General features: G+C 43.4%; 1 protein-coding gene and 1 long non-coding RNA gene across 2 annotated transcripts in view; both read left to right on the top strand.

The window, feature by feature from the left end:
• Positions 1 to 25,488, top strand: part of cngk (cyclic nucleotide-gated potassium channel) — a 43,855-nt gene that overhangs the window by 11,413 nt on the left and 6,954 nt on the right. The window contains exons 3-24 of the mRNA XM_084178268.1: positions 12,520 to 12,799; positions 13,067 to 13,166; positions 13,342 to 13,427; positions 13,778 to 13,862; positions 14,149 to 14,323; positions 14,400 to 14,564; positions 14,691 to 14,837; positions 15,081 to 15,143; positions 15,267 to 15,381; positions 15,535 to 15,599; positions 15,999 to 16,029; positions 16,989 to 16,995; positions 17,097 to 17,206; positions 17,292 to 17,424; positions 17,519 to 17,635; positions 17,725 to 17,824; positions 18,107 to 18,253; positions 18,377 to 18,439; positions 18,539 to 18,660; positions 22,188 to 22,348; positions 23,892 to 24,000; positions 24,687 to 25,342. Coding sequence (XP_084034394.1) covers positions 12,520 to 12,799; positions 13,067 to 13,166; positions 13,342 to 13,427; positions 13,778 to 13,862; positions 14,149 to 14,323; positions 14,400 to 14,564; positions 14,691 to 14,837; positions 15,081 to 15,143; positions 15,267 to 15,381; positions 15,535 to 15,599; positions 15,999 to 16,029; positions 16,989 to 16,995; positions 17,097 to 17,206; positions 17,292 to 17,424; positions 17,519 to 17,635; positions 17,725 to 17,824; positions 18,107 to 18,253; positions 18,377 to 18,439; positions 18,539 to 18,660; positions 22,188 to 22,348; positions 23,892 to 24,000; positions 24,687 to 25,342 — 3,037 coding nt within the window. The remainder of the gene's footprint in view (positions 1 to 12,519; positions 12,800 to 13,066; positions 13,167 to 13,341; positions 13,428 to 13,777; positions 13,863 to 14,148; positions 14,324 to 14,399; positions 14,565 to 14,690; positions 14,838 to 15,080; positions 15,144 to 15,266; positions 15,382 to 15,534; positions 15,600 to 15,998; positions 16,030 to 16,988; positions 16,996 to 17,096; positions 17,207 to 17,291; positions 17,425 to 17,518; positions 17,636 to 17,724; positions 17,825 to 18,106; positions 18,254 to 18,376; positions 18,440 to 18,538; positions 18,661 to 22,187; positions 22,349 to 23,891; positions 24,001 to 24,686; positions 25,343 to 25,488) is intronic.
• LOC311142279 lies at positions 16,053 to 16,667 on the top strand. The gene is made up of 3 exons (XR_014614281.1): positions 16,053 to 16,134; positions 16,308 to 16,421; positions 16,545 to 16,667. It is a non-coding gene; the product is annotated as an uncharacterized lncRNA (long non-coding RNA).

Here is a 25,488-nt window from a genome sequence, read left to right as displayed (position 1 = left end):
ACGCCAAGGGGGATGAATACTTTTGCAAAGCACTGTACATGTACAAATTACCTCGACTAACCTGTACCCCCGCACATTGACTCTGTACCGGTACCCCCTGTATATAGCCTCGTAATTGTTATTTTATTGTGTTACTTTTTAAAATGTTGTTTTACTTTAGTTTATTTAGTAAATTGTTTCTTAACTCTTTCTTGAACTGCATTGTTGGGTTTGTAAGTAAGCATTTCACGGTAAGGTCTACACATGTTGTATTCGGTGCATGTGACAAATACAATTTGAATTGATTTACTGTATGTGCCTTTAGGTGCCTCTCCATGTGTAGGGTATAGTACTGGCCTGTGTGGTACAGTCTTTCATATGTGTAGAAGTTTGTTGCATCGTATTGCCTAGTTTATCATTTTTGTCAACTTTGAATTCAATCTAAGCCATAGATTAAGTTCCTCCATTTTGTACTTGACCTTTTTATAGATGCAGACCAGAAGACATTCAAGCAGCACTTTGAGAGCAAGCATCCCAAGTCTCCAATGGTCCCAGTACTGGGTGATGTGAAGGCCTAAATGACCACATACACTCAAATGGACCTACAGCTGTGGTAAGATTCTTTCATCATTCACACACAGTAGACAGTCCTCTGTAGCTCAGCTGGTAGAGCATGGCGCTTGTAACGCCAAGGTAGTGGGTTCGATCCCCGGGACCACCCATACACAAAAAAAAATGTATGCACGCATGACTGTAAGTCGCTTTGGATAAAAGCGTCTGCTAAATGGCATATTATTATTTATTATTATTACAGTGTAAACCACCATGTAGTCAACAAAATGCTGTCCTCAATGCTTACGTTGTATTGTCTATGGCTCAATTTGTGGAAATGCTGTGATCACTCATCGTCTTTAATGTTGTGATTCACAGAAACACGATGACCATGATTTGAATGCTGCAACAGACGGAATAACGTAGAGGGACACGCTTGGACCCCAAGTATGACTGGACATGGGCCGGATATTTGTGACAACGACCTAAAAGGGGTGCAGAAGCACACCAGCACCCCATTTTATGTTTATTCCATGGCCAACCATCTCTCTAGCTACCCCTTATTCCACACTATGCATTTTATGCCCCATGGTCTCTCAACTTCGGACACTTTGGAACTCTCCATCTTATCTCTATAAACCCACCTTACCTTCACCCATTTTCCCTATGCTGCTTCCTTCACTTGTTCTTCTCCTGATTTGATAACATCTAGACTCATTAACACATTTAAAAGTGTTGTGGTGTACTGTTTTTCCTACCTTTTTTCCACCTGTGTAATGCTGTTCTCCTGCTTATTCTGGGGTTCAGACTGAATGCTGTGGTAAATGTGCTGCTCACAATTGATAGCAGCAACATGGACCTGTTAAATGGACAAGAAAGCTGTTGATATAGCTGCGTTTAGGCATGGCTTCCCTGTTTTGAGTATGTTGTGTGTTTCTCATTCTGCTGGAGTTGACCTAGTATTTTATATAAAACCTACCTTACACATCCAGTTTTTCCATTTGTAACTCGCCCACCAAAATCACAATATGCTGTTTTACATGTGTTATTTGTGCTGGTCTAATTCCTAAAATGGAAAAGCAGAATAATCTGTGGGCTCTTGGATAGTACCGTAATTTTCGGAATATAAGCCGCGCCTTTTTTCCCATTTTTCGACCCCTGCGGCTTATATAACGGTGCGGCTAATCTATGGATTTTTACAGCTAACGGCCACTAGAAGACCTCCTAAATCTATGGATTTTACAGGTTACAGTCCACCAACTTTAACTCTATGGGCTCTATGACCGGTCCGCGCCCCCCACCTTTAAGCGGTGGGCTCCAGCAGGAAAAGCTGGAGGCCGGAAAAGAGTGAGACAGGTAGCGCGCAAAAGTAAAAGTGGAACCGAGAGTGGTACGAGAGACCGAACGAGAGAGAGAACGAGAGCAAGACAGTTTGTGCAAAGGAAGTTTTCATGCACAAACCCTCATTATGGAAAACAAACGTAGAAATGCATATGATGCAGCTTTTAAGTTAAAGGCAGTCAATCTGGCTGTAAAAGAAGGAAATAGAGCTGCTGCACGTAGCCTTGGCATCAATTAGTCAATGGTGAGACGTTGGAGACGCCAGCGGGAAGAACTGTCTCAATGCAAAAAGTCAAAAAAAGCTTTCAGAAGTAATAAAAGCAGATGGCCCGAACTTGAAGACTTTCTTGAAGATTGGGTGAACACACAGAGAGCAGACGGCCGAGGTGTTTCCACCGTGCAGATCCGACTGAAAGCTGAAACAGTCGCCACCGAAATGAAAATATAAAATATTGAATGGCATCTCCTTTAAAGTCAACAAGAAAGGGTGGATGATGGAAAGCGTAATGAATGAGTGGCTGAATGAGTGCTACGTCAAGCGGCCTGGAGGATTCTTTCGCCCAAAAAAAGCTTTGCTCGTTTTGGACAGCATGAGGGCCCATATAACGGATTATGTGAAAGCAGCCATCAAGAGCACAAACTCCATTCCAGCTGTGATTCCTGGGGGCACAACGAAGCATCTGCAGCCACTCGACATCAGTGTCAATCGTGCGTTCAAAGTGGCACTACGCGTTCAGTGGGAGGCGTGGATGACTAGCGGCGATAAATCATTCACCAAAACTGGTCGCATGCGAAAAGCAACTTTCGCTCAAGTTTGCGAGTGGATCCTGATAGCGTGTCAAAACATCCACGATCATTAACGGGTTCCGAAAGGCTGGACTGCTGCGTGATGAAGAGGAGGACGCCGCCACAGCTGAGGCCCTTCAGAGGCTGTTCGATTCCGACAGTGACGAAGAGGAGTTCGTTGGTTTTGAGAGCGTCAACAAAGGAGAGATGAGTGGCTGACGAAGCCACCCTGAGCCTGTTCGTTTCCGACACTGAAGATGAGGACTTTAGTGGTTTTAGTACGCAGGAAGAAGACGGAGATGAGGATTGATGACTTGACTTTTCTGGTTACAGCCGTGTACTGCACCTTAGCCTAAAAGATGAAGACGAGGTTCTATATCGTGGAGCTCCGCCCCATAGGGGAGCTCTGCTCCTAGTGGTTTACCCTCTGCCCTAGGGCAGAACAGCCTGAAGCAAAATTATGCACACACCTACAGCCAATAGGAGTACAGGTGTCCCTATATAAGGAACCCCGTTCCCTCAATCTGCCTCCATTATCTTCAGCGACTGGACTAGTGAAGAAGCCTACGAAGACTCAGGAAGAATTTCGCCGTTGACTGCCAGCCGTCAACGTCTTCTACAATGAGCACACCAGGGAATTTCCCACCCCCAAAAGCCCTTTTCAGGGCTCTGTGCCGCTGCACCTCCATGGCAACCACGGACCCCCACGACCTTTGTTTCGTGTGTTTGGGACCGCAGCATGCCAAGGATGGTCTCGGCAACCCTCCTAATTGCGCCTCCTGCGCTCTCCTTCCTATGAAGGAGAGAAAGCAGCGCCGGGCGTTTTTCAAGGAGGATGTCCCTCTTGATGATGCAATGTCCGTACTCGCCTCTGCTTCAGAGGCATCAGCGGACAGTGCGGAATCAGAGGATGACAGGGAGAGCGCCGAGCTGGATGTCCCAGTGGGGCAATCCGGAGCTCTGGCGCCAGCCTCTAAGACCCCCTTTCCATCGGGAAGCGCGAGGTCTGAAGGTTCCCTGTGCGAGGAAGACATGAGCTCTGTTAGGTCAGAAGCTCTGTCCTTCGCGGCAGCCTCTCTGCGTTCGGACTTTCCCGAACTCATTGAGAAGGCGGCCACCCGACTGGAGATTGCGCTGCCCCCAGCTCCCCCCCCCGATGGAGGTGGATTTGATGGAGGGCGGCCCCTACTCCAAGCCGAGGAGAGCAGCTGAGCCAATGGCTCCAGCCTTGCCTTCTCTTGGCAAATATGTCGAGGGCTCGTGGGGGACACCTCTGGCGGCGCGTTCGCCGGCCAGAGTGTACACCCCATTCACCAGAGTGGCTGGATATGAGTGGGCAGCTAGGGGAATCCCCAGGCTCGAAGGCGCCATGACGGCGTTCCTAGTGCCGGGTTCGAGTCCCTGGGCAGCCTCCAAGAAGGCCACCCTGCCAGCACAGAAGGATAGGTTCACAGCCCAATTGGCTGAGAAATCCTTTACGCTGGGAGCCCAGAGCGTAGCGGCGGCGAATAACATCGCCCTCCTCGCGGCCTCCCTGTCCCGTCTCACAACGGGCAGGTCTGAGATGACCAGCGAGGAAGTGGAGGAGGCCTCCAGGATTTCTGGAGCCATCCTCCACCTGACGCAGGCGGTTGCCATATGTGCGGGCAGGACCATGGCCACCTCGGTGGTCACGGAGCGGCACCTCTGGCTGTCCATGACAGCCATGAAGGAGACCGACAGGGCATCTTTGCTCAACGCCCCCGTCTCCAGCGAAGGCCTATTTGGCCTCGCCGTGAAGGACGCAACAGAACGCATCGCCAAGCTGGACGAAGAGAGGAGGCACCTGGCGAAACATTTGCCGTTGGCAATGAAGGCCAGCAGAGCCCCAGCCAACCCGTCCACCTCAAACGCCCCCAGTAAATCTGCTGGGAGGCGACGGGCCAGGCGGCAGGCGCACACCCCAGGCGGCAGGAGAACGGGCTCGGCCCCTCCAGCAGCGACGGTGACAGCGTCGGTTCCGCCGGCGAGAGAGGTCGTCGTGAAGCCAGCCTGGCAGCACCAGAAGGTCTCCCACAAGAGGCGGCATCTCTGACGAGGCGAGGGGGAGAGAACGGAGGATGGCCCGGCGCGTGACGCAGAAGGGCCTACTGTTCCCCCCCACCCCACTGTTCAGGGCGTGGAGGGTTGTGTTTTTCATTATGTGAATAAAGAGCTGGTTCTCACTGACATTGTCAAAGAAGGACATTTATTCCATAAGGTACAGAACACTTCACGTTCTATGTCTCTCCCTCACCATCTTGAGTGTAGCTCAACCCACTTAGAGTGTGTAGCTGAGCGCGCTCAAGAGAGGAAAAGGGTAAAGGTAGCAAGGCGCAGCCTTAGCTCACCTAATAAAGATCTCTTACTACATACTCCTAGGAGCTCTGTAGTAAAGGTCTCACATAACAGGCAGTTGCCTCTGTCCCAATGTGACATGAAGGCGCAGCCGCTAGCCGGGAATGACGCCTTGCTGCAGGCTAATGCCTCAGTCAGCGCAGATCAGACCCGTGCGACGTTCACGGAGAGCGGGAATACCACCAAGGTATGGACGCCTCCGAATTATTCTGAACGTGTCAATGCCCATGGCTCTGAGCGCAGCTCACCACACATTGAGTGTGTCGTTGAACAGCCGCCTAAGACCAGTAAAGAGGCATTGTGGCACCACCGTGTGGTGTCAGTCAGAGATCACACCTTTCAGATTCTGTTGAATTCTGTAAAGGATAGGTCTCATGTTAAGCGGCAGTCTCAGTCAGACAATGACATGATGACGCAATCGCTTTCCGGGAAGAGCGCTCTGTCTCAGGCCAGTACCTCAGACGGCGCAGTTCAGACCCGTGCTGCGTTCACGGAGGGCAAGATTACTGGAGTTACGGTCGTAACCAACGTATCAAAGCCCCCGACTCACCCAGAACGAGCTGATGTGTCCTCTCCCTTTCAAGGGGGGCCCGCCTTGGGCTATTCCACCAACCCAGTGCTGGGGAATAGCGGCGGCGAGGGCCATAGAGGAATACAGGTCCTTCCTACTGGACGCACCACAGCTTCGTGCGCACCCGCTTTCTCTGCATTGCTGGCAGTGGCGTCAAAGCTGTACCCTCTCACGCTGGCTAGAACAGACGTTAGAGAAGGGTTATGCCCTCCAATTCCATCGGACCCCACCCCCGTTCAAGGGAGTGGTGGAAACGGTGATGAAAACGCCAGACAAAGTAGCCGCTCTGAGATCAGAGATTACGGAACTTTTGGCGAAGGAGGCGGTCACAGTAGTTCCCCGAGAGCAAAGGAACAAGGGGCTATACTCGCCCTATTTCCTAGTGCCAAAAAAGACGGGGGGAGTGAGGCCGATTTTGGATTTACGCATTCTCAACGAGAGCATAACCAAACGGCCCTTCCGAATGCTGACGACAAAACGCCTACTGGAATGTGTTCAGAAGGGAGATTTTTGTACAAGCATAGACCTAAAGGACGCGTACTTTCATGTGCCGATACAATCGCGCCACAGAAAGTTTCTGCGGTTCGCCTTTCAAGGGGTGGCGTACGAGTTCACGAGGATGCCGTTTGGGTACGCCCTGGCACCTCGAACGTTTTCCAAATGTGTGGAGGCGGCATTGGAACCGCTGCGTCGTCAAGGGATAAGGCTATTAGCCTACCTAGACGACCTGCTGATTCTCGCCCCGTCAGCAGAGCTGGCGTTCACACACACGACACAGACAGTGATTCATCTCACGCGTCTGGGGTTTGCTGTGAATTGGAAAAAGAGCGCACCCTGGCCCAGTCATCAGATTGTCTACCTGGGACTACAGCTAGACACTGTAATGATGAGGGCGCGAATTTCGGACCCTCGAAGGGCAGCATTGTTACTAGCCCTGAGGAAGTGCCGTCCGAATCACACAGTAACGGCGCTATCGATCATGTCACTTTTGGGTCTCATGTCGGCAGCCCACTCTGTGGTCCCGCTAGGGCTTCTGCATATGCGCAGAGCACAGCGGTGGTTCGCCCAACTAAGACTAGACCCAGTGCGTCAACGTCATCGGTTGGTGGTGGTTCCTCTCTCGCTAAGAGCAGACCTGGACTATTGGCGGAATCCGTGCGTTCTCACGCACGGAGTCCCGATGGGCAAGGTGTCATCCTACATTCCAGTGTTTACAGATGCCTCTCTGACTGGATGGGGAGGGACATGTCAGTCTCAAGCGATAGGAGGTGCATGGCGTCAATCAGGTCGTCACATCAACCTCCTAGAGTTGGAAACGGTGCGACTGGTCTTGACCCACTTCGCGTCTACCCTTCGGGGTCGCGATGTGTTGGTCTGGTCAGACAACCGAACCACAGTGGCTCACATAAACCGCCAGGGAGGGGTCAGGTCTCCTGCCCTTCATCGGGCGGCAGTGGAATTGTGGCTGTGGGCTCACAAGCACCTTCGCTCGTTGAGAGCAGCACACATTCCGGGCTACTTGAACGTAGGGGCAGACCTCATGTCAAGAGGGGGTCCTCGAGACGACGAGTGGTGTCTGCACCCGGACATTGTTCTACAGATTTGGGAACAATTCGGGAGAGCCGAGGTGGACCTGTTCGCGTCACGTGTGAACGCGCAGTGTCCCCTATGGTTCTCTCTGAGAAACCAGGACGAACCGCCATTGGGAAGAGACGCATTCGCGCACTACCCGTGGCCGAAAGTTCTCCTGTATGCATTCCCTCCGCTGTCTTGCATTCTCCCACTGTTAGCCAGGGTGAGGTCAGAGGAGCTGTCAGTGATACTGATAGCGCCCGATCGCCCGGGAGCTCCGTGGTTTGCAGAGATGAGTCAGATGTTGATTGCGCCACCCTGGCCAATTCCACATCGACGAGACGCGTTGACTCAGGCGGGAGGCTCGATAGGGCAATGGCCCATAATCGGCCAACCACTGAAGGCTTGGTTCCTGAATGGGACAGGTTAAAGCGCCGTGGGTTGTCTGATGCAGTGATCAGAACAATACAGGGCGCAAGAGCCGGTTCCACTTCTAGGGTGTATACCAGCAGATGGAACGTTTTCTCACGATGGTGTGATACACAGGACGTGGACCCCATGAGCTGTCAGGTAGAGAGTGTGCTCTCATTCCTACAGTCTATGTTTGATAAGCAGAAATCGCCCTCCACTATTCGAGTGTTTGCAGCGGCAATTTCAGCTGGTCATGAAGGGTTTAACGGAAAAAGTGTGTTCAGTCACCCATTAGTGAAACGTTTCCTATTGGGAACGCAACGGCTTAGGCCAAGGCCTAGAGCTACGCTGCCCAAGTGGGATTTGGCACTGGTTCTCGAAGCACTATGTAAGTAGCCGTTCGAGCCATTGAATCAAATACCCCTCAAGTTGCTGTCTATCAAGACGGCGCTGTTGCTCGCCTTGACTACCGCTAAACGAGTCAGTGATTTGTGTGCACTGTCGACGAGACCCGACTGCCTTGCCATTAATGGCGATTTGAGCAGAGCGGTGTTACGTCCTAACCCGGCATTTGTGCCGAAGGTTATTAACAGTGCATATAGATCACAGATCGTGGAATTGTGGGCTTTTCATCCCCCTCCCCATGGGGAGAGGAGTGAGGAAAAGCTTCACTGTCTGTGCCCAGTACGTGCTTTGGCGTGTTACGTTAGGCGCACAGCGGCGGTTAGATCATCGCCTCAGCTGTTTGTGTGTCACGGTGCGGCTGCATTGGGTAGACCACTTTCAAAACAGCGTTTGTCTCATTGGCTTTGTGAAGGCATTGAGACGGCGTACGAGGCGGCGGGGCAACAACCGCCTCAGGGTATTAGAGCGCACTCCACTCGTGGAGTGGCAGCTTCTACTGCCCTCTTCAGAGGAACAGAGGTAGAGGATATTTGTAGAGCAGCGTCATGGTCGACACCGTCTCCTTTTATCCGTTTCTATCTGTTGGATATGTCTTCTAACTCTTTGGCTCGGTCTGTACTCAGCGTGGCTGAAGGGAGATCATGAGCAGAATAGAGAGGGAAAGCAGGATTGTGACCATGTTCATAAGTCCGCTTTTATTAGAAGTAACATATTATGGACATGTTTTCTAACTCTTTTGTTCGATCGAATTTCAGCAGAGCTGAAAGGCGTTCTTGAGCTAGAAAGAGAGGACAAAGCAGGACCTTGGACAGGTTCCAATCAGGTCCGCTTTGGTTAGGAAGACTTATGTCAAGGATAAGCCTTTTAACTCCAATCTCGATTGCACTCAGCACAGCTGAAGGAGAATCTTGAGGTAGAGGAGGGAGAAGCAGGATGATAGACTGGTCTCTATCAGGTCCGCTTTGGATGAAGAGCATATTCTGTGGCATGTCTCCTGGCTGACAGTGTCAGCATGTAGAAACATGTATTGAGTGGACAGAATGTGAGGTCATCTATCTGAGGTTCAGTTTAGTATGACTGGTATATTTTGTCCCTGCCTACTAATCTCTGGGTTCCATTGAGTGAGTAAGGCGGGCTATTGGACACATAATGTAGAGTGACATTTTATGTCATTCCATTAGTGGATAATAGTGTTGTCATAGAATATTGAGGCACGGCTATCTGCTAGTACAGATTAGCACGGCGTCTATTCTATTGATCTGCCCAATAGCCATTGACATTGTCATTGAGCTAGATGGGGCGGGTCTATAACCGATGACGCGGTATATTGTGACGCCCTAATGGGTTTTTTAGTCGCAGTACTGCGGGAATTGGTTGCAGCCATTGCTGGGCTTGACCTTTTTTCATTTTTTTATGAGAAGTGTTAGGCTCGGCAGGGAGTACATTTTGGAGCGTTTCGCTCCGCCTTAAACCACTAGGAGCAGAGCTCCCCTATGGGGCGGAGCGCCACGATATAGAACGACTAGTTACCGGAGTGTAACTCCAGTTCTATGAGTGGAGCGGAGCCCCATAGGACTTAAGGCCCTACCGACCCTCTCTAGTCTCGCTGAAGATAATATCTCGGGAGGCAGATTGAGGGAACGGGGTTCCTTATATAGGGACACCTGTACTCCTATTGGCTGTAGGTGTGTGCATAATTTTGCTTCAGGCTGTTCTGCCCTAGGGCAGAGGGTAAACCACTAGGAGCAGAGCTCCCCTATGGGGCTCCGCTCCACTCATAGAACTGGAGTTACACTCCGGTAACTAGTCGATTAATGACTTTTCTGGTAGGCTGATTACCGTATATTTTAAGCAGCCGTGTTGCTGCAACTTTAGGTTTACGCGCTTACTGCCGTGTTACAGGCACTTTATTTTGCACTTTAAAAAAACACATTTAATTTAGCCATTGATATTGCCTCGTCAAGCGCTGTAAGCTTTGTTTTTTGTTATGGTACTACTGTAGGCTATAATGTAGATAAATATTCAAAGATGTGCACACTTTTTCAAGGTTTTTCAAAAATAACCAAAGTTAAGTGGTTAAATGATTGTGACGCTATTAACTAATTTTGCTGGAATACGTTATAAAAATATGCAACTTGTTTGTTGAAATGTTAATAAATGGGAGCTTCCTCAAGCAGCCATCTCTTTCCCGACAATCCCCTTTGTGCACGAACCCTTACATATGGTAATTAAACATTAAAACACCTGCGGCTTATAGTCCAGTGCGGTTTATATATGTACACATCATTCAATTTAGCTGCTGCGGCTTATACTCCTTATACTCCTTATAGTGCGGAAAATACGGTAATAATAGTTAATATGGTGCTCATCAATGTCACAGGTTTGTGGCATTGATGAATAAATCATTGAATGAATACTTAAATTCAGATGTTTATATGTTATGTATAAAAAGCATATGTATGCATTGTTTACTATTTTGATGTATTTAAAACAATGTAATTGTTGGAGTTCAGGTGTTTGATGTGATTGATGGGTGACTAGGTGCATTCTTATTCATGATTATGGATACATTCTGCAATGAGTTCATCTGGCATTGAATCTGCAACAGAACATGTCAACAAGTTAGTTCTGAATTGCTTTAATACAGTGGTGCATTCTGACACCATGAATTGAAATAGATTTCACTTGGTTCATACAGTAGGCAGAAATGATAAGGGATTAAATATAGACCTCCACCGGCTGAAGGAGAAGAGGATCTGGTAAAATAAGGGTGTCGCTAATATCATGTAGGTAGTCTTTTTACACAAAAAAATAGCCTATTTTTTCATGGCATGTTATAAATATAAAGTATTCTGTACAAGACAAGACCAAATGCCTAAAAAATGCAAATATTAGTTAAATAAAAATATGGGACAGTAAATTAAAGTGTTCAATATATATTTTGTTTTGGATCAAGGTAGCTAGTAGCTAGCTAGATGACAGCGAAGGTGTCAGCTAGAGAAGACGTGCAGGAGCTAGCAGGGATTTGTAGTCTTGCATGATGTCTACTTTGATGCTAATATATACTGAACAAAAATATAAACGCAACAATTTTAAAGATTTTACTGAGTTACAGTTCAAATAAGGAAATCAGTCAATTGAATTAATTTCATTAAACCCTAATCTACGGATTTCACGACTGGGCAGGGGCAGAGCCATGGGTGGACCTGGGAGGGCATAGGCCCACCCATTTGGGAGCCAGGCCCAGCCAATGAGTTTTTCCCCACAAAAGGGCTTTATTACAGACAGAAATACTCCTCAGTTTCATCAGCTGTCCGGTAGGTGAAGAAGCTGCATGTGGAGGTCCTGTTTTGGCGTGGTTACACGTGGTCTGCGGTTGTGAGGCCAGTTGGACGTATCATGTCAAATTCTCTAAAACGACGTTGGAGGTGGCTTATGGTAGAAGCATGAACATTCAGTTCTCTGGCAACAGCTCTGGTGGACATTCCTGCAGTCAGCATGCCAATTGCACGCTCCCTCAAAAATTGAGATATCTGTGACATTGTGTCTGTGACAAAACTGCACATTTTAGAGTGAGTGGCCTTTTATTGTCCCCAGCACAAGATGCACCTGTGTAATGATCATGCTGTTTAATCAGCTTCTTGATATGCCACACCTGTCAGGTGGATGGATTATCTTGGCAAAGGAGAAATGCTCACTAACTGGGATGTAAACAAATGTGTGCACAAAATTGGAGAGAAATACGCTTTTTGTGTGTATGGAAAATTTCGGGGATCTTTTATTTCAGCTAATGAAACATGGGACCAACACTTTACATGTTGCGTTTTATATTTTTGTTCAGTATATATATTGATAAAAGTCACCTTGTCCGAGAGAGATTTACACAGTTTTCAAAACGTCACGCCAGGGTAAGCCTACACGAAACTCATTCTAAAATCCACAATGGACAAAATGTATGGAGCAGCAGTAAAATCACAATAGCGAGGCTATATACAGGGGGTACCGGTACCGAGTCAATGTGCGGGGGCACAGGTTAGTCGAGGTAATTGAGGTAATATGTACATGTAGGTAGAGTTAAAGTGACTATTCTTAAATAATGAACAGAGAGTAGCATCAGCGTAACAGAAGGGGGGGGGCTAGATTTGGCGCTCCGGTACCGCCTGCCGTGTGGTATCAGAGAGAACAGTCTATGACTAGGGTGGCTGGAGTCTTTGATTTATAAGTGTTCAAAAATCTGAGTCCAAAGGAGGGCACTGCCCCCCTACGAGTCTCCCCCGGCCGTACTCAGAAGCACCACCTTGTTAAAACATCCATTGGCAGACGTTGTACAGTACACCATTGGAAGATTTTTATATGCACTAAAATAGGGTTATTTTGGTTTTGTACACAGCCATACGATATGTGGTATAGAAAAGTGCCATCTTAGTAGAGTACATGGGGAGCTATATCTCTGCAGATTATCTGTCTATCTGGTAAAAATAACGGATACAGGTCCCCCTACAGCTAACTTTTTGCTTTGTTTTTAGCTGTTCTTCAACTCCGCTATCCCTGTGGTTGTTGGGATAAGATACTGCCTGGACGTGATCTTCGTGTTGAACATCATCTCACGCTTTTACATTGGATATGAAAGTAATGGTGTAGTCATCATTGATTCCAAACCAGTGCAGAGAAAATATCTCCGAACATGGTTTATCATGGACCTGTTGGCTGTTCTTCCCTTTGAGACTCTGAGATATGCTTCGCCTGAATTGCATTTTATGCATATCAATCGATGTCTAAGAGTCTTACGGCTGTTTGACATAATATGTAAGTTTCTTGATTTCATTTGATTGTTTTATTGTACAATAATGATGACAATAATCACTACTGTATTTGTAAACCACCTAAAGCCCTAACTAAAAAAAAAAAAAGAATGGTACATGTTCATGATTAACATAATGACAACAAGATAAAATGACAGAATCCTATTTACTGTGGCAAAAACAGCTAGCTTAATTTATATTGTAAAAATTATTCCAAAACTGCCAATTAATCCAATCTTAACCTTAACTGTCTCATATTGTTTCAATTAAGCGTCCTTTGGAAAAGAACCTGACACCAACAAGATACATGTTGCAGTCCTGAAATCCTTTTCTATTGTTGTCCTCTGTGTTCAAGTCTCTGCGTGTGCCTGGTGAGTTGGCCTTTTAGTCAGAATTACATGGCACTTCAAACCACCCACCATTCAAAAGCCCCTTTACAAGTAAGACTGTATGACATGGTTTTTCCTTCAGTCTCAAGATGAAAGAGAAAAGACTTGCATTTAAAAAGTTGACTTCCTTATTATCTTCTTTATGTTGGCATACTAGGTACAATCAGGCATGTACAGCTGCTCATGGTGACCATCCAAGGGAGTGTCCAAAAGAGGAGAACTGGTTACAGCTGTTGCCAGAGTGTACGTTTTACAGTTTTTTTTCCTTTGCAAAATGAGGTAGTTCGCTAGGTGCAGGGCTCTACAGTGCAACCATTTTACTCACATATGCGCCTAAATATTTTGCTGTGCGACCTGTAATTTTCATGTAGGAGCACCACAGGTCAGCATAGAGCCCTGATGTAGAGCAAAAAATGCTCTAATGACTGGAAACAGAGATTGGATTTGCTTCATAAGTGTTGATCAACGATGTAAACCCATCATTGGTGTTGATAAACATGTTGATGACACTAAGATGTTAATAAATGTATCATTGTAGGTGCATTTATGAATGAGTCACTGTTAGGTATTGAATTAAACATTTTTTCTTAAAGTTTCAACCAATTTGACTGGAGCAACAGATTTGGAGTTTTATGCCACGTCACTATACTGGTCTGCAATAACTCTAGGTTCTGTGGGGTAAGTAAGGTGCTTTTAAGTGGGTTTAAATCTATTTCTTTTTTTACCAGTACCACTTGGATACAGTGAGCGATGTTAGACAAAGGCTATTAAACATCACAAAATAACCATCTAGACTACCTATAACCACAGGGATGCTTTGTGACGTTCTTAATGCATCTGTGTTCCTCTGTATTTGCATGAGTTCGTTTTTGACGGGCACAGGTGTTTTGTATTGAATGCTTTAGAATACTGGTCATTTTTCATAAAGAACTGTGAAAGTATAATAATATTTATATTTTCTTAGCTATGGAGACATACATGCTATGAAGATCCCGGAGGTTACGGTTGCCTCACTGGTGATGGTGGTTGGTTTATTTGCCTTTGGAGTAATCGTGACTGGAATGAGCTCCATCATAAGCAATCTGGATGCCCGGAGAGGAAGGTTTCACCATCGAATGGAGTCCATTTGTCTTCATATGGTATATCTCAACACCCATTGATATAAATAATTGATAATCGTGATAAAAACAACAGCTTTTATTTTTATTTTTCCAGAAACAAATGGAATTGCCAGAGGAAGTACAAACATGGGTGCACAAATATTACTATGATCTGTGGACGCATCGCAAAGGCAGTATAATCGCTGGACTACTGGATGACCTTCCTTTTCCTCTACATTCAGAAATATCCTCTGCTTGTTACAAACCTCTGATGAAAAAGGTGAGATTTCTTTTAATGTGTTGCTTGGTTTGGTCAGCCATGTATGATCCTTATAGTACTAAGATAAAGTCTGATGCTTTGACTGTTGAGACAATGATTATTTAAATGTTTTGTATTCTCTTCCAGACAACCTTGTTTCATGATACCGAAGATGGCTTTAAAAGAGCTTTGTCACTTAAATTCAACACGTACACATACAGTCCTGGACAAATTTTGGCAAAGCCTGGAGAAATCAATCAAAATGCCTACTACATTGAACATGGAGTGGTGCAGGTACATTTAGTTTATTCTATGAATATCAGCAGTCATCACTTTGATCACAACATGATCAAACATGATTAAACTAGTTAGTACCAAACTTGAATCGATCATCCAAATCTGTACAAAAACTAAAGTGAAAATGTATAGTCCTATGCTGTAAACATTGAGTGTCTAACCAAATTTAGATTTCCGTATTTCAAAATGAATTTATTATAAAATTGCTTTTGTTTACAAATTATGATGCCCTCCTTACAGGTATTAGGAGATAATCATTGTGACAAAATTGCCACTTTGCTGCCTGGATCGTTAATTGGAGAGGTATGGCAAAGAGCATCACCTCTGTTTGATATTTTGAATTTTTTATAAAAAAAGATGTGTTTGTAAGCTATTCCATGGGTTTATGCATGATGTGTGTGTAAAATATGATTATTGTCCTTCAAGGCTTATCTGATGTACAGAATTCCGAGAAACACTACGATTTGTGCAGCAACATTATGTGAAATTTGTGTGTTGGAACGCAGAGATCTTCTTGCATTGTTTGCAGATTACCCGGAAGGTAGGTATACTTTTTTAAATCACTTAAACATTTTGATAGAACAAACCAGATTGTTTAATGTAGTGTACATCCCTTGAAATCTGTTCTTTGAAATCTGTATTTTCTGTGACATTACAAATACCGTCATATTGCAAAATAAAATATCTTCAACAGCTGGTTTGAAGATAGCAAGAACAGCTCAAAAACAGCTGCATAATGTTAAGCATCCTATTAGGGAAGCCTTTGCGCTAGGAGTGGCATCGAACCCCCAGAATGTGGTTTTTCAGAAGGATTTAAGTGTAAATCTGCTGGTAAGTATGAGTTCTATCACAGGCCATTTCATCCAGTGTTCATTCTTCAGCGATGTAAAGTGTATTTGAGGAAAATAGACTTGGCATGATGTTATTGTATTTACAACTGATTATTTTCCATTTCAGCCAAGGGATCAGAAGATTTTTACATTGTTTATGGAATATTTTGCAAACCAGTCCCACAATATCTCTTCATCAGTTAAAACATCTACAGACGTGAAAAGGGTAGGTTAGATGAACGAAGCAAATTGCTCAGAAATAAGAGAAAATGTATTTGAACTGTAAATCCTTCTATGAGTGCTTAATATATTCATGTGTTGTTCCCAGTCTGTTTGGATGAGAACTATTCGACCAGATGGCATGTTTGCTCAGAAGTGGGAGGTCTTCATGTTTTGGTGTATCACCATTTCAATTTTTATTGAAACATGGGTACTTTTTTTCACCAACAACCTAGACACAAAGGGTGAGTCGTGTTGGAATTTTTCAATGACCTGATTTTCCAGACCACCACTAGAACAACCGTAAACTCTTTTGTTGGAAGAAATGCATCCACCACTAAAGGTTAGCGAGTCCTTAATCTAAAATGAATCGATTACTGAAAATTGTTTTGTGAAGTTTATTTTTATGGCTTTACAGGCTTTCACAACGAAGGATGGGGTGTGCTCTATCTTACAATCAGCTCATTGGTTGATGTTTTTGCCATTATTGACATATTTGTGAACCTCCGCACAGAAGTTTTTACAAAAGATGGTAATGTGTTGATCTTCGTTGTTTATAGAAAAGTCACTGTTATCTGATATGTTCAATACTGCTGCCATATCACTGAATAGAAATATGCATGTGATTTCTGGTTTATTTTCTCTGTGAACAAAGGCTATCAAGCTGACGTAATGGGTATTTTTGACAACTATCGAAGATCTTGGAACCTGTATTATGACGTCCTGGCTGTTTTCCCTTTGGACATTTTATCGTTTGCAAAAAGTGGAGAATCACATTGGAGAGTTTTAGGCTATGTCAGATGGAATCGTCTTATTTGGATTCGGAAGGTGAAGTAACAAGTTTAATGCTTTGATTTTATTTGACACAAATTGCCAATCTTGAGCTGCCTGTGTCTCATGGTTTTTATGACCGTGTAGGTCATTGTGAGGCTGAACCTGAACACCAATGTCCTTACATTCCAGATTTATTTGTTTTTCAACAAAAACGAAAATGACATGGATAAGAACCTGTTTGAGCAAAGAACGGCAAAATGTATTTTCCTCATGATTTTCTCTGTGCACTGCTGCTCTGGAGTAATGTATCTCACAGGCTGCAAAGACTTCAGGTAATATTCCAGCCTTAAAAAAAAAAAGACAATGGGTTGGAAGTGTTAATGACTTCTGTTTCAATCGATGCATTGACAAATATTTTTCCATCTTTCCATAGGTGTGATGAAGAGTCATGGGCCTGGAACACAGGACTGAAAGCCAGCCAGAGCAACTTGTATCATTATATGATTGCTGTTTATTGGACAACAACAAGCATGACAACCACTGGTAAGATGAAGTCCACCCCACTCAGTATAATACAGTACAGTGCCCAGTGCCTTAAACGTTTCATAACTGAATATTTTTCTCTCAGGATATGGTGACATTGTTCCCAGCACTATGAAAGAGCGACTTACTGCTGTATTTGTTTGCTTCATTGGCTTGTTTGTCTTTAACTACATCATCAGTCAAGTCTATGCCACATTGGCCAGTCAGAATGCTGCCAGGTAAATATTTTTCACTTTTGTGTGGTTTTTAAACTTGAGTGTGTATTGATGTGCATTGGTTTATAACAACTAAGCAAGACTATCTTTTCTCCAGGGTTACATTTCAGAATCTCCTCTCAGCCATGACTAACTTCATGGAAAGCCATGACCTTAGTTTATCACTTCAAACAAGGGTCACTGAGTATATGAGTCTTCTTTGGTCAAAGTATCAGTAAGTTTGTTTTCAAGTTTTTCCAAATATATCTCAGAGGCCATTCCTTTCATTAGACCAAAGATGTATTATTATTTTTGACGTTTCAGGGGTCAAGCATACCCTGGAGGCCAATTTTTAATGCATGACTTGCCAATCGAACTTCAACAGATTGTCCTGATGAAAGAGAGAGGAAGGTTCTTGTCAAAGGTATCATACTTTTTTGTACAGTATGTACCGGTATGCTGATAAAGACAGGCATATCCAATATTATGTAGTTAGGGGGAAAAAAACATTGCCGACTGTTTATAAAGGAATTTGATTTTTCATACAGCTTTAACTTAATTTACAATCATAACGGGTGACACTGTGTTATACTTGTAATTATGTTTTTGAGTCATTTATTTATTTTTCATTGCAACCATCATCCATTTTATACGGCATAATCAACCTATGTGTACATGAAGACCCCCATTTATTTTTATTCAACAGATTCCTTATTTCGAGCAAGCTGGACAAGCGTTCATTCGGGATCTCGCATCAACCTCTGTCATGTATTTCTTTCCCAGAGGGGAGATCATCCAGTACAGTGAAACTATTACCAGAGAGCTATTTTGCATTCGAAAAGGGACTTGCCAGGTTTGTATGAAAGAGTTATGCTTGTATGAATTATACATAATGTGTATTCACATTATACAGTTACTCTCCCCCCCCCCATTTGTTCTAGTTTTTACAAGTAAATCCTTTGATTTGATTTTCAAGATTCTAAGTGATGACTTGTCTGAAATTGTTGGACTCTACGGTGAAGGAATGTATTTCGGGGAGGTAATATTTACAAAGACATTTGCTTAAGCAAAGTTTTGATTTACTACTTTCATTCATATTTGGAATGTTACATTGAATACTCGTTGGATCTAATTTCAGGCTGGATTTTTGTTTGGAAAACAAGCTACAATGACCGTCCGTGCAAAGACTCACTGTGAGATCATAGTGATCGATTTTGACAAAGTTAAAGCAGTTCTGGAGAGATACCCGGTCATTGAAAGGTACATCTATTTGAACACTTGGGGCTCTATTTTCGGCTGGTGTTAAGGCGACGCTAGTGTCAAACGGCACGTTAGTTTGCAATTTCGTAATGTAAAAACTGGCGCACTGGCATTTTCCAGCCCTAAAGCCAGGTTCGGCAATTTACCTGTCTTATATCAGCTCGCTTGGGCTCAGATGGGAGGGGTAGAAATATTTGAGGTGTGTCCTTAAAAACATCCAAAGTGCTAATTTGAGGCAGCGCTGATAGGGATAAAGCTGGTTTTAGCAGTAACGCAGTTGGTTATGGCATGGATTTTGACAGCGGAAACACAGCCTATCAAGCTGTGACGCATACTGCCCATATGCGCATGGAACAAGAGTAGCCTTTATACTTCATATTTAGAAACATTAAAAATATATATGTTTCTTCCCATTTCGTTTTATTTGGTTAAAACCAAGCATAACCTCCCCTGCTCTCAATGAAGGCTTGTATTTTTGTCCTGCCCAATGCAATCGCGAAGTAGTCAAGACTGTCGATAAAGTGTTTGGCTCCTGAGACCACTTGGAAATAAATCTTAATCACCAAAGCTTTATTAATATATCAAGTTTGAGAGGAGTAAAACAGTGAGCTGACGTTCCCTTTTTATCTATGCATTGTAGGCAGGCCCACATTATGTTAGCCATGCAGGTCCCGTTTTGGACGTGCTTAAAACCCCCTACATGATATAGGCTACGTGTCCATGCCCATCATGAAACGAGAGATGAGAACCTCTGTGAATACCAGTGAACCTCAAATTTAGAAGTTGTCTGTAATCTGTAACAGTTGCTTGTTTTCCGTTTGATATGTTCAAAACCCAAGCCGTCCTTTAGGCCTACAATAAAGAGGATGGTTCAACCGCAATGCGTGTCTTTTTTATCCTGGTCATTTTATGATATCATTGTATTTTACATTTATTTATTGTTGTTTAAAAAAAGCTCAGAATGCTTGTTTTTTGTTTAATTTTATTACAACCAATATTATTAGAATGATTCACCCTCCTGGTTACAACGTCAGTGGCGCGCATGCAACGCAACTTCTGGAGATGTGTGAATGCGATCTGATCTGTAAAATGGTTCCGATTATGTTCATAAAGCGTAGCACTATATGGGAGCAGTATAACGGTGAGTGGACATTCTCCCTTTCTCTTTATACTGGATCTTTGATCAGCTACTGTGAACACTGGATGTGCGTAAAGTCCTCCATAGTCTGCGTTTTAATATTATATGTCCACGGGGAGAAATGATGGTGCCTCTAAGTGTCACATAGCCTATTTAAAACAAGTTGTTGTTTTGTTTAGAATTTTATTAGAATTATTTGTTCTCTTTTTAGCCCTTATCAAAAATGAATTGAATCTTGCTTATTGACAATGTTTGGCAAGTCCATGCTCAGCCATAATTAAATGTACAGTAGGCCTAGCCCTTTAGAACAACGTGGACTGCAAATGGGTTCAAGTTAATGTATTTAGGTCTACATTTTGTTATTTTGTTTCTGTAAGCCATTTAACAAACTAACGGACTAACATTGGAATTGGAGTTGATTCCAAGGCAATACATAAAAGACCCGTAAACACAACTTGGAAGCAACCACATATGCCGCCATGGAGCATGTTCTGATTGGCTAGTGAGAGGCCAAGCCTCGACACACCCACAACATGTTTATTCATCAAAACCCAGCCCTTTTGTGCCAACGCCAGCAAGTGCGCCAATAATTGTGATAGTTAAAATAGCACAAATATTTCTGACACACCCCTGAACCTATAGCGAATAAAAATAGAGCCCATAATATTCATTGTCATATGAATTGTCAAATGTTATAAGAGATTTCCTGTTATAATTTGTATAATACAGTGAGGGAAAAAAGTATTTGATCCCCTGCTGATTTTGTACGTTTGCCCACTGACAAAGACATGATCAGTCTATAATTTTAATGGTAGGTTTATTTGAACAGTGAGAGACAGAATAACAACAAAAACAATCCAGAAAAATGCATGTAAAAAATGTTATAAATTGATTTGCATTTTAATGAGGGAAATAAGTATTTGACCCCCTCTCAATCAGAAAGATTTCTGGCTCCCAGGTGTCTTTTATACAGGTAACAAGATGAGATTAGGAGCACACTCTTAAAGGGAGTGCTCCTAATCTCAGCTTGTTACCTGTATAAAAGACACCTGTCCACAGAAGCAATCAATCAGATTCCAAACTCTCCACCATGGCCAAGACCAAAGAGCTCTCCAAGGATGTCAGGGACAAGATTGTAGACCTACACAAGGCTGGAATGGGCTACAAGACCATCGCCAAGCAGCTTGGTGAGAAGGTGACAACAGTTGGTGCGATTATTCGCAAATGGAAGAAACACAAAATAACTGTCAATCTCCCTCGGCCTGGGGCTCCATGCAAGATCTCACCTCGTGGAGTTGCAATGATCATGAGAACGGTGAGGAATCAGCCCAGAACTACACGGGAGGATCTTGTCAATGATCTCAAGGCAGCTGGGACCATAGTCACTAAGAAAACAATTGGTAACACACTACGCCGTGAAGGACTGAAATCCTGCAGCGCTTGCAAGGTCCCTCTGCTCAAGAAAGCACAAATACAGGCCCGTCTGAAGTTTGCCAATGAACATCTGAATGATTCAGAGGAGAACTGGGTGAAAGTGTTGTGGTCAGATGAGACCAAAATCGAGCTCTTTGGCATCAACTCAACTCGCCGTGTTTGGAGGAGGAGGAATGCTGCCTATGACCCCAAGAACACCATCCCCACCTTCAAACATGGAGGTGGAAACATTATGCTTTGGGGGTGTTTTTCTGCTAAGGGGACAGGACAACTTCACCGCATCAAAGGGACGATGGACGGGGCCATGTACCGTCAAATCTTGGGTGAGAACCTCCTTCCCTCAGCCAGGGCATTGAAAATGGGTCGTGGATAGGTATTCCAGCATGACAATCACCCAAAACACACGGCCAATGCAACAAAGGAGTGGCTCAAGAAGCAGCACATTAAGGTCCTGGAGTGCCTAGCCAGTCTCCAAACCTTAATCCCATAGAAAATCTGTGGAGGGAGCTGAAGGTTCGAGTTGCCAAACGTCAGCCTCGAAACCTTAATGACTTGGAGAAGATCTGCAAAGAGGAGTGAGACAAAATCCCTCCTGAGATGTGTGCAAACCTGGTGGCCAACTACAAGAAACGTCTGACCTCTGTGATTGCCAAGAAGGGTTTTGCCAACAAGTACTAAGTCATGTTTTGCAGAGGGGTCAAATACTTATTTCCCTCATTAAAATGCAAATCAATTTATAACATTTTTGACATGCGTTTTTCTGGATTTTTTTGTTGTTATTCTGTCTCTCACTGTTATAGACCGATAATTTCCTTGTCAGTGGGCAAACGTACGAAATCAGCAGGGGATCAAATACTTTTTCCCCTCACTGTATTTGTTATAATACTGCTAGAGAAACAGAGATTGAGTGAATTATATAATGAAAATCATGATTTCTGCCTTTGTTTCCTTCTAGCCAAATAGCGGAATTGCAATCAACACCAGAGTATTACTACACTTTACTGCAAAGTGTTGAAGAAATGATGAAGTCTGAGGAACAGGATGATGACACACTGAAGAAGAAAGATGCCTCGTTGACGTATCAAGGTCGTCGATATGCCAAGAAGTCAAAGTGTTGTAAGTTTTCCCTTCACCATGTCTGCATGTTTGGGGTCACTTAGAAATGTCCTTGTTTCGAAAGAAAAGCAATTTTTTTTGTCCATTAAAATAACATCAAATTGATCAGAAATACAGTGTAGACATTGTTAATGTTGTAAATGGCTATTGTAGCTGGAAACTGCTGATTTAAAAAAAATGGAATATCTACATAGGCGTACAGAGGCCCATTATCAGCAACCATCAGTCCTGTGTTCCAATGGCATGTTGTGTTTGCTAATCCAAGTTTATCATTTTAAAAGGCTAATTGATCATTAGAAAACCCTTTTGCAATTATGTTAGCACAGCTGAAAACTGTTGTGCTGATTAAAGAAGCAATAAAACTGGCCTTCTTGACTAGTTGAGTATCTGGAGCATCAGTAATTGTGGGTTCAATTACAGGCTCAAAATGGCCAGAAACAAATAACTTTCTTCTGAAACTCGTCAGTCTATTCTTGTTCTGAGAAATGAAGGCTATTCCATGCGAGAAATTGCCAAGAAACTGAAGATCTCATACAACGCTGTGTACTACTCCCTTCACAGAACAGCGCAAACTGGCTCTAACCAGAATAGAAAGAGGAGTGGGAGGCCCCGGTGCACAACTGAGCAAGAGGACAAATACATTAGAGTGTCTAGTTTGAGAAACAGACACCTCACAGGTCCTCAACTGGCAGCTTCATTAAATAGTACCCGCAAAACACCAGTTTCAACGTCAGCAGTGAAGAGGCGACTCCGGGATGCTGACCTTCTAGGCAGAGTTGCAAAGAAAAAGCCATATCTCAGACTGCCCATCTTAATCTTTTCTTTTTATTGGCCAGTCTGAGATATGGCTTTTTCTTTGCAACTCTGTCTAGAAGGTCAGCATCCCGGAGTCGCCTCTTCACTGTTGACGTTGAGACTGGTGTTTCTGGTTAGAGACAGTTTGCGCTGTTCTGTGAAGGGAGTAGTACACAGTGTTGTACGAGATCTTCTCTTTCTTGGCAATTTCTCGCATGGAATAGCCTTCATTTCTCAGAACAAGAATAGACTGACGAGTTTCAGAAGAAAGTTATTTGTTTCTGGCCATTTTGAGCCTGTAATCGAACCCACAATTGCTGATGCTCCAGATACTCAACTAGTCAAGAAGGCCAGTTTTATTGCTTCTTTAATCAGCACAACCGTTTTCAGCTGTGCTAACATAATTGCAAAAGGGTTTTCTGATTATCTATTAGCCTTTTAAAATGATAAATTTGGTTAGCAAACACAACATGCCATTGGAACACAGGACTGATGGTTGCTGATGGGCCTCTGTACGCCAATGTAGATATTCCATAAAAAATCAGGCGTTTCCAGCTACAATAGCCATTTACAACATTAACAATGTCTACACTGTATATTTCTGATCAATTTGATGTTATTTTAATGGACAAATTTTTTTTTGCTTTTCTTTCGAAAACAAGGACATTTCTAAGTGACCCCAAACTTTTGAACGGCAGTGTATGCCTATTAAATTATTAGGAAAAACTAAACATATAACCGATTGTAGATATTGAGGACTTTGGAAACTTCCCAATCTATGCTGGAGCAGAAGAAGAAACTGTTGAGGAAAAACTTCTGAAACTGAGCAAAACTAAAGTGATACCTCCCACTCCAAGGTATGCAGACAGCAGCTCAGACTTGTGAAACTTGTCGCTGTCAAACCTTCCACATGTCATAATAAAAACCACAATATAACCAGCATTTACATAAACATTTGAGCTACCCACAATATAACCAGCATTTACATAAACATTTGAGCTACCCACAATATAACCAGCATTTACATAAACATTTGAGCTACCCACAATATAACCAGCATTTACATAAACATTTGAGCTACCCACAATATAACCAGCATTTACATAAACATTTGAGCTACCCACAATATAACCAGCATTTACATAAACATTTGAGCTACCCACAATATAACCAGCATTTACATAAACATTTGAGCTACCCACAATATAACCAGCATTTACATAAACATTTGAGCTACCCACAATATAACCAGCATTTACATAAACATTTACATCAAGTTTGGTATTTTGCTCCAAGAGACAAATTATGTCTGTAACAAGTTACAACCTCTCTTTTTTTAGAACTGTGCAAGAGAGATTAGCAGAGTTTTTCTTCAGATCATGACCTTCAGTGTATATAATGCTTAATGTTTCATTGAGACAAACTGACAGACAGTGTGTTCTAAATTACTTGAAATAATGTTATGAGACTTGATGACAGTGTAATGAAGGGTGCTATAAACTATGACACTGCTCTGTAATGAAAATGTACTTTCTTTTTCTAGTTATAGGAGTGCCATTTTGCCTAGCAATCCACTGTACATCCGATGGGAATTTTTCCGATGTATTTTGGCCATAACGATCAGCATCAATAGCTCTCTTCTTTTTGCTTTTCTCCACTACAAAAAAGAACTCTGGATCTTGTCCTACGTTCTGGGCCTTTTTTGTTGGATTGACATGTATATCCGTTTGCATGTTGCTTTTTACAAGGACAATCTCAAAGTGGACACGCTGGAAACTGCAAAACACTATGTGAAGACAAGCTTTCTAATAGATCTCATCAGCTGTTTTCCCTGGGAAGTTATTGGCTGGATGGTGGTATCCCCTTTTGATGAGAAAGGATTTTACTCCAACAGCGAAGCACTGCACCTATATGCATATCTCAGAGTCCCACATCTTCTCCAGTTATATCGGATTCCTCTTGCATTTTCATTCTGGCAATCTGGGATTGCAAGCGAAAAGGCGATTGTCACATTTGCTAAGTTCTTTCTGTATTGCATCCTTTTACTTCACTTCAGCACTTGCATCGTTTTTGCAATTGTATGCCCTCCAGCAGACTTGTTTGGTGACACAACCAATTACTTATTGCCTATGATAAAGCACAACTGTTCATCACAATCCTGGGTGTATCACTTGGACTACACGTTTAACACAGTGTATGGTAAGTTCTAACTCAACTAGTTTGTTCTTCTACCACTACTATTGTTGTACTACTATCTAAACCAAATTATAATATCATTCATTTACTCTACAGTATAAGCTATCAAAATGTCTGAAAGATTAAAACAAAAAATGGTATGGAAAGTG

Source organism: Coregonus lavaretus (genome assembly GCF_964263955.1).
Source record: "Coregonus lavaretus genome assembly, chromosome: 15".
Classification (NCBI taxonomy): domain Eukaryota; kingdom Metazoa; phylum Chordata; class Actinopteri; order Salmoniformes; family Salmonidae; genus Coregonus; species Coregonus lavaretus.
This window is presented reverse-complemented; position numbering and strand designations above follow the sequence as displayed.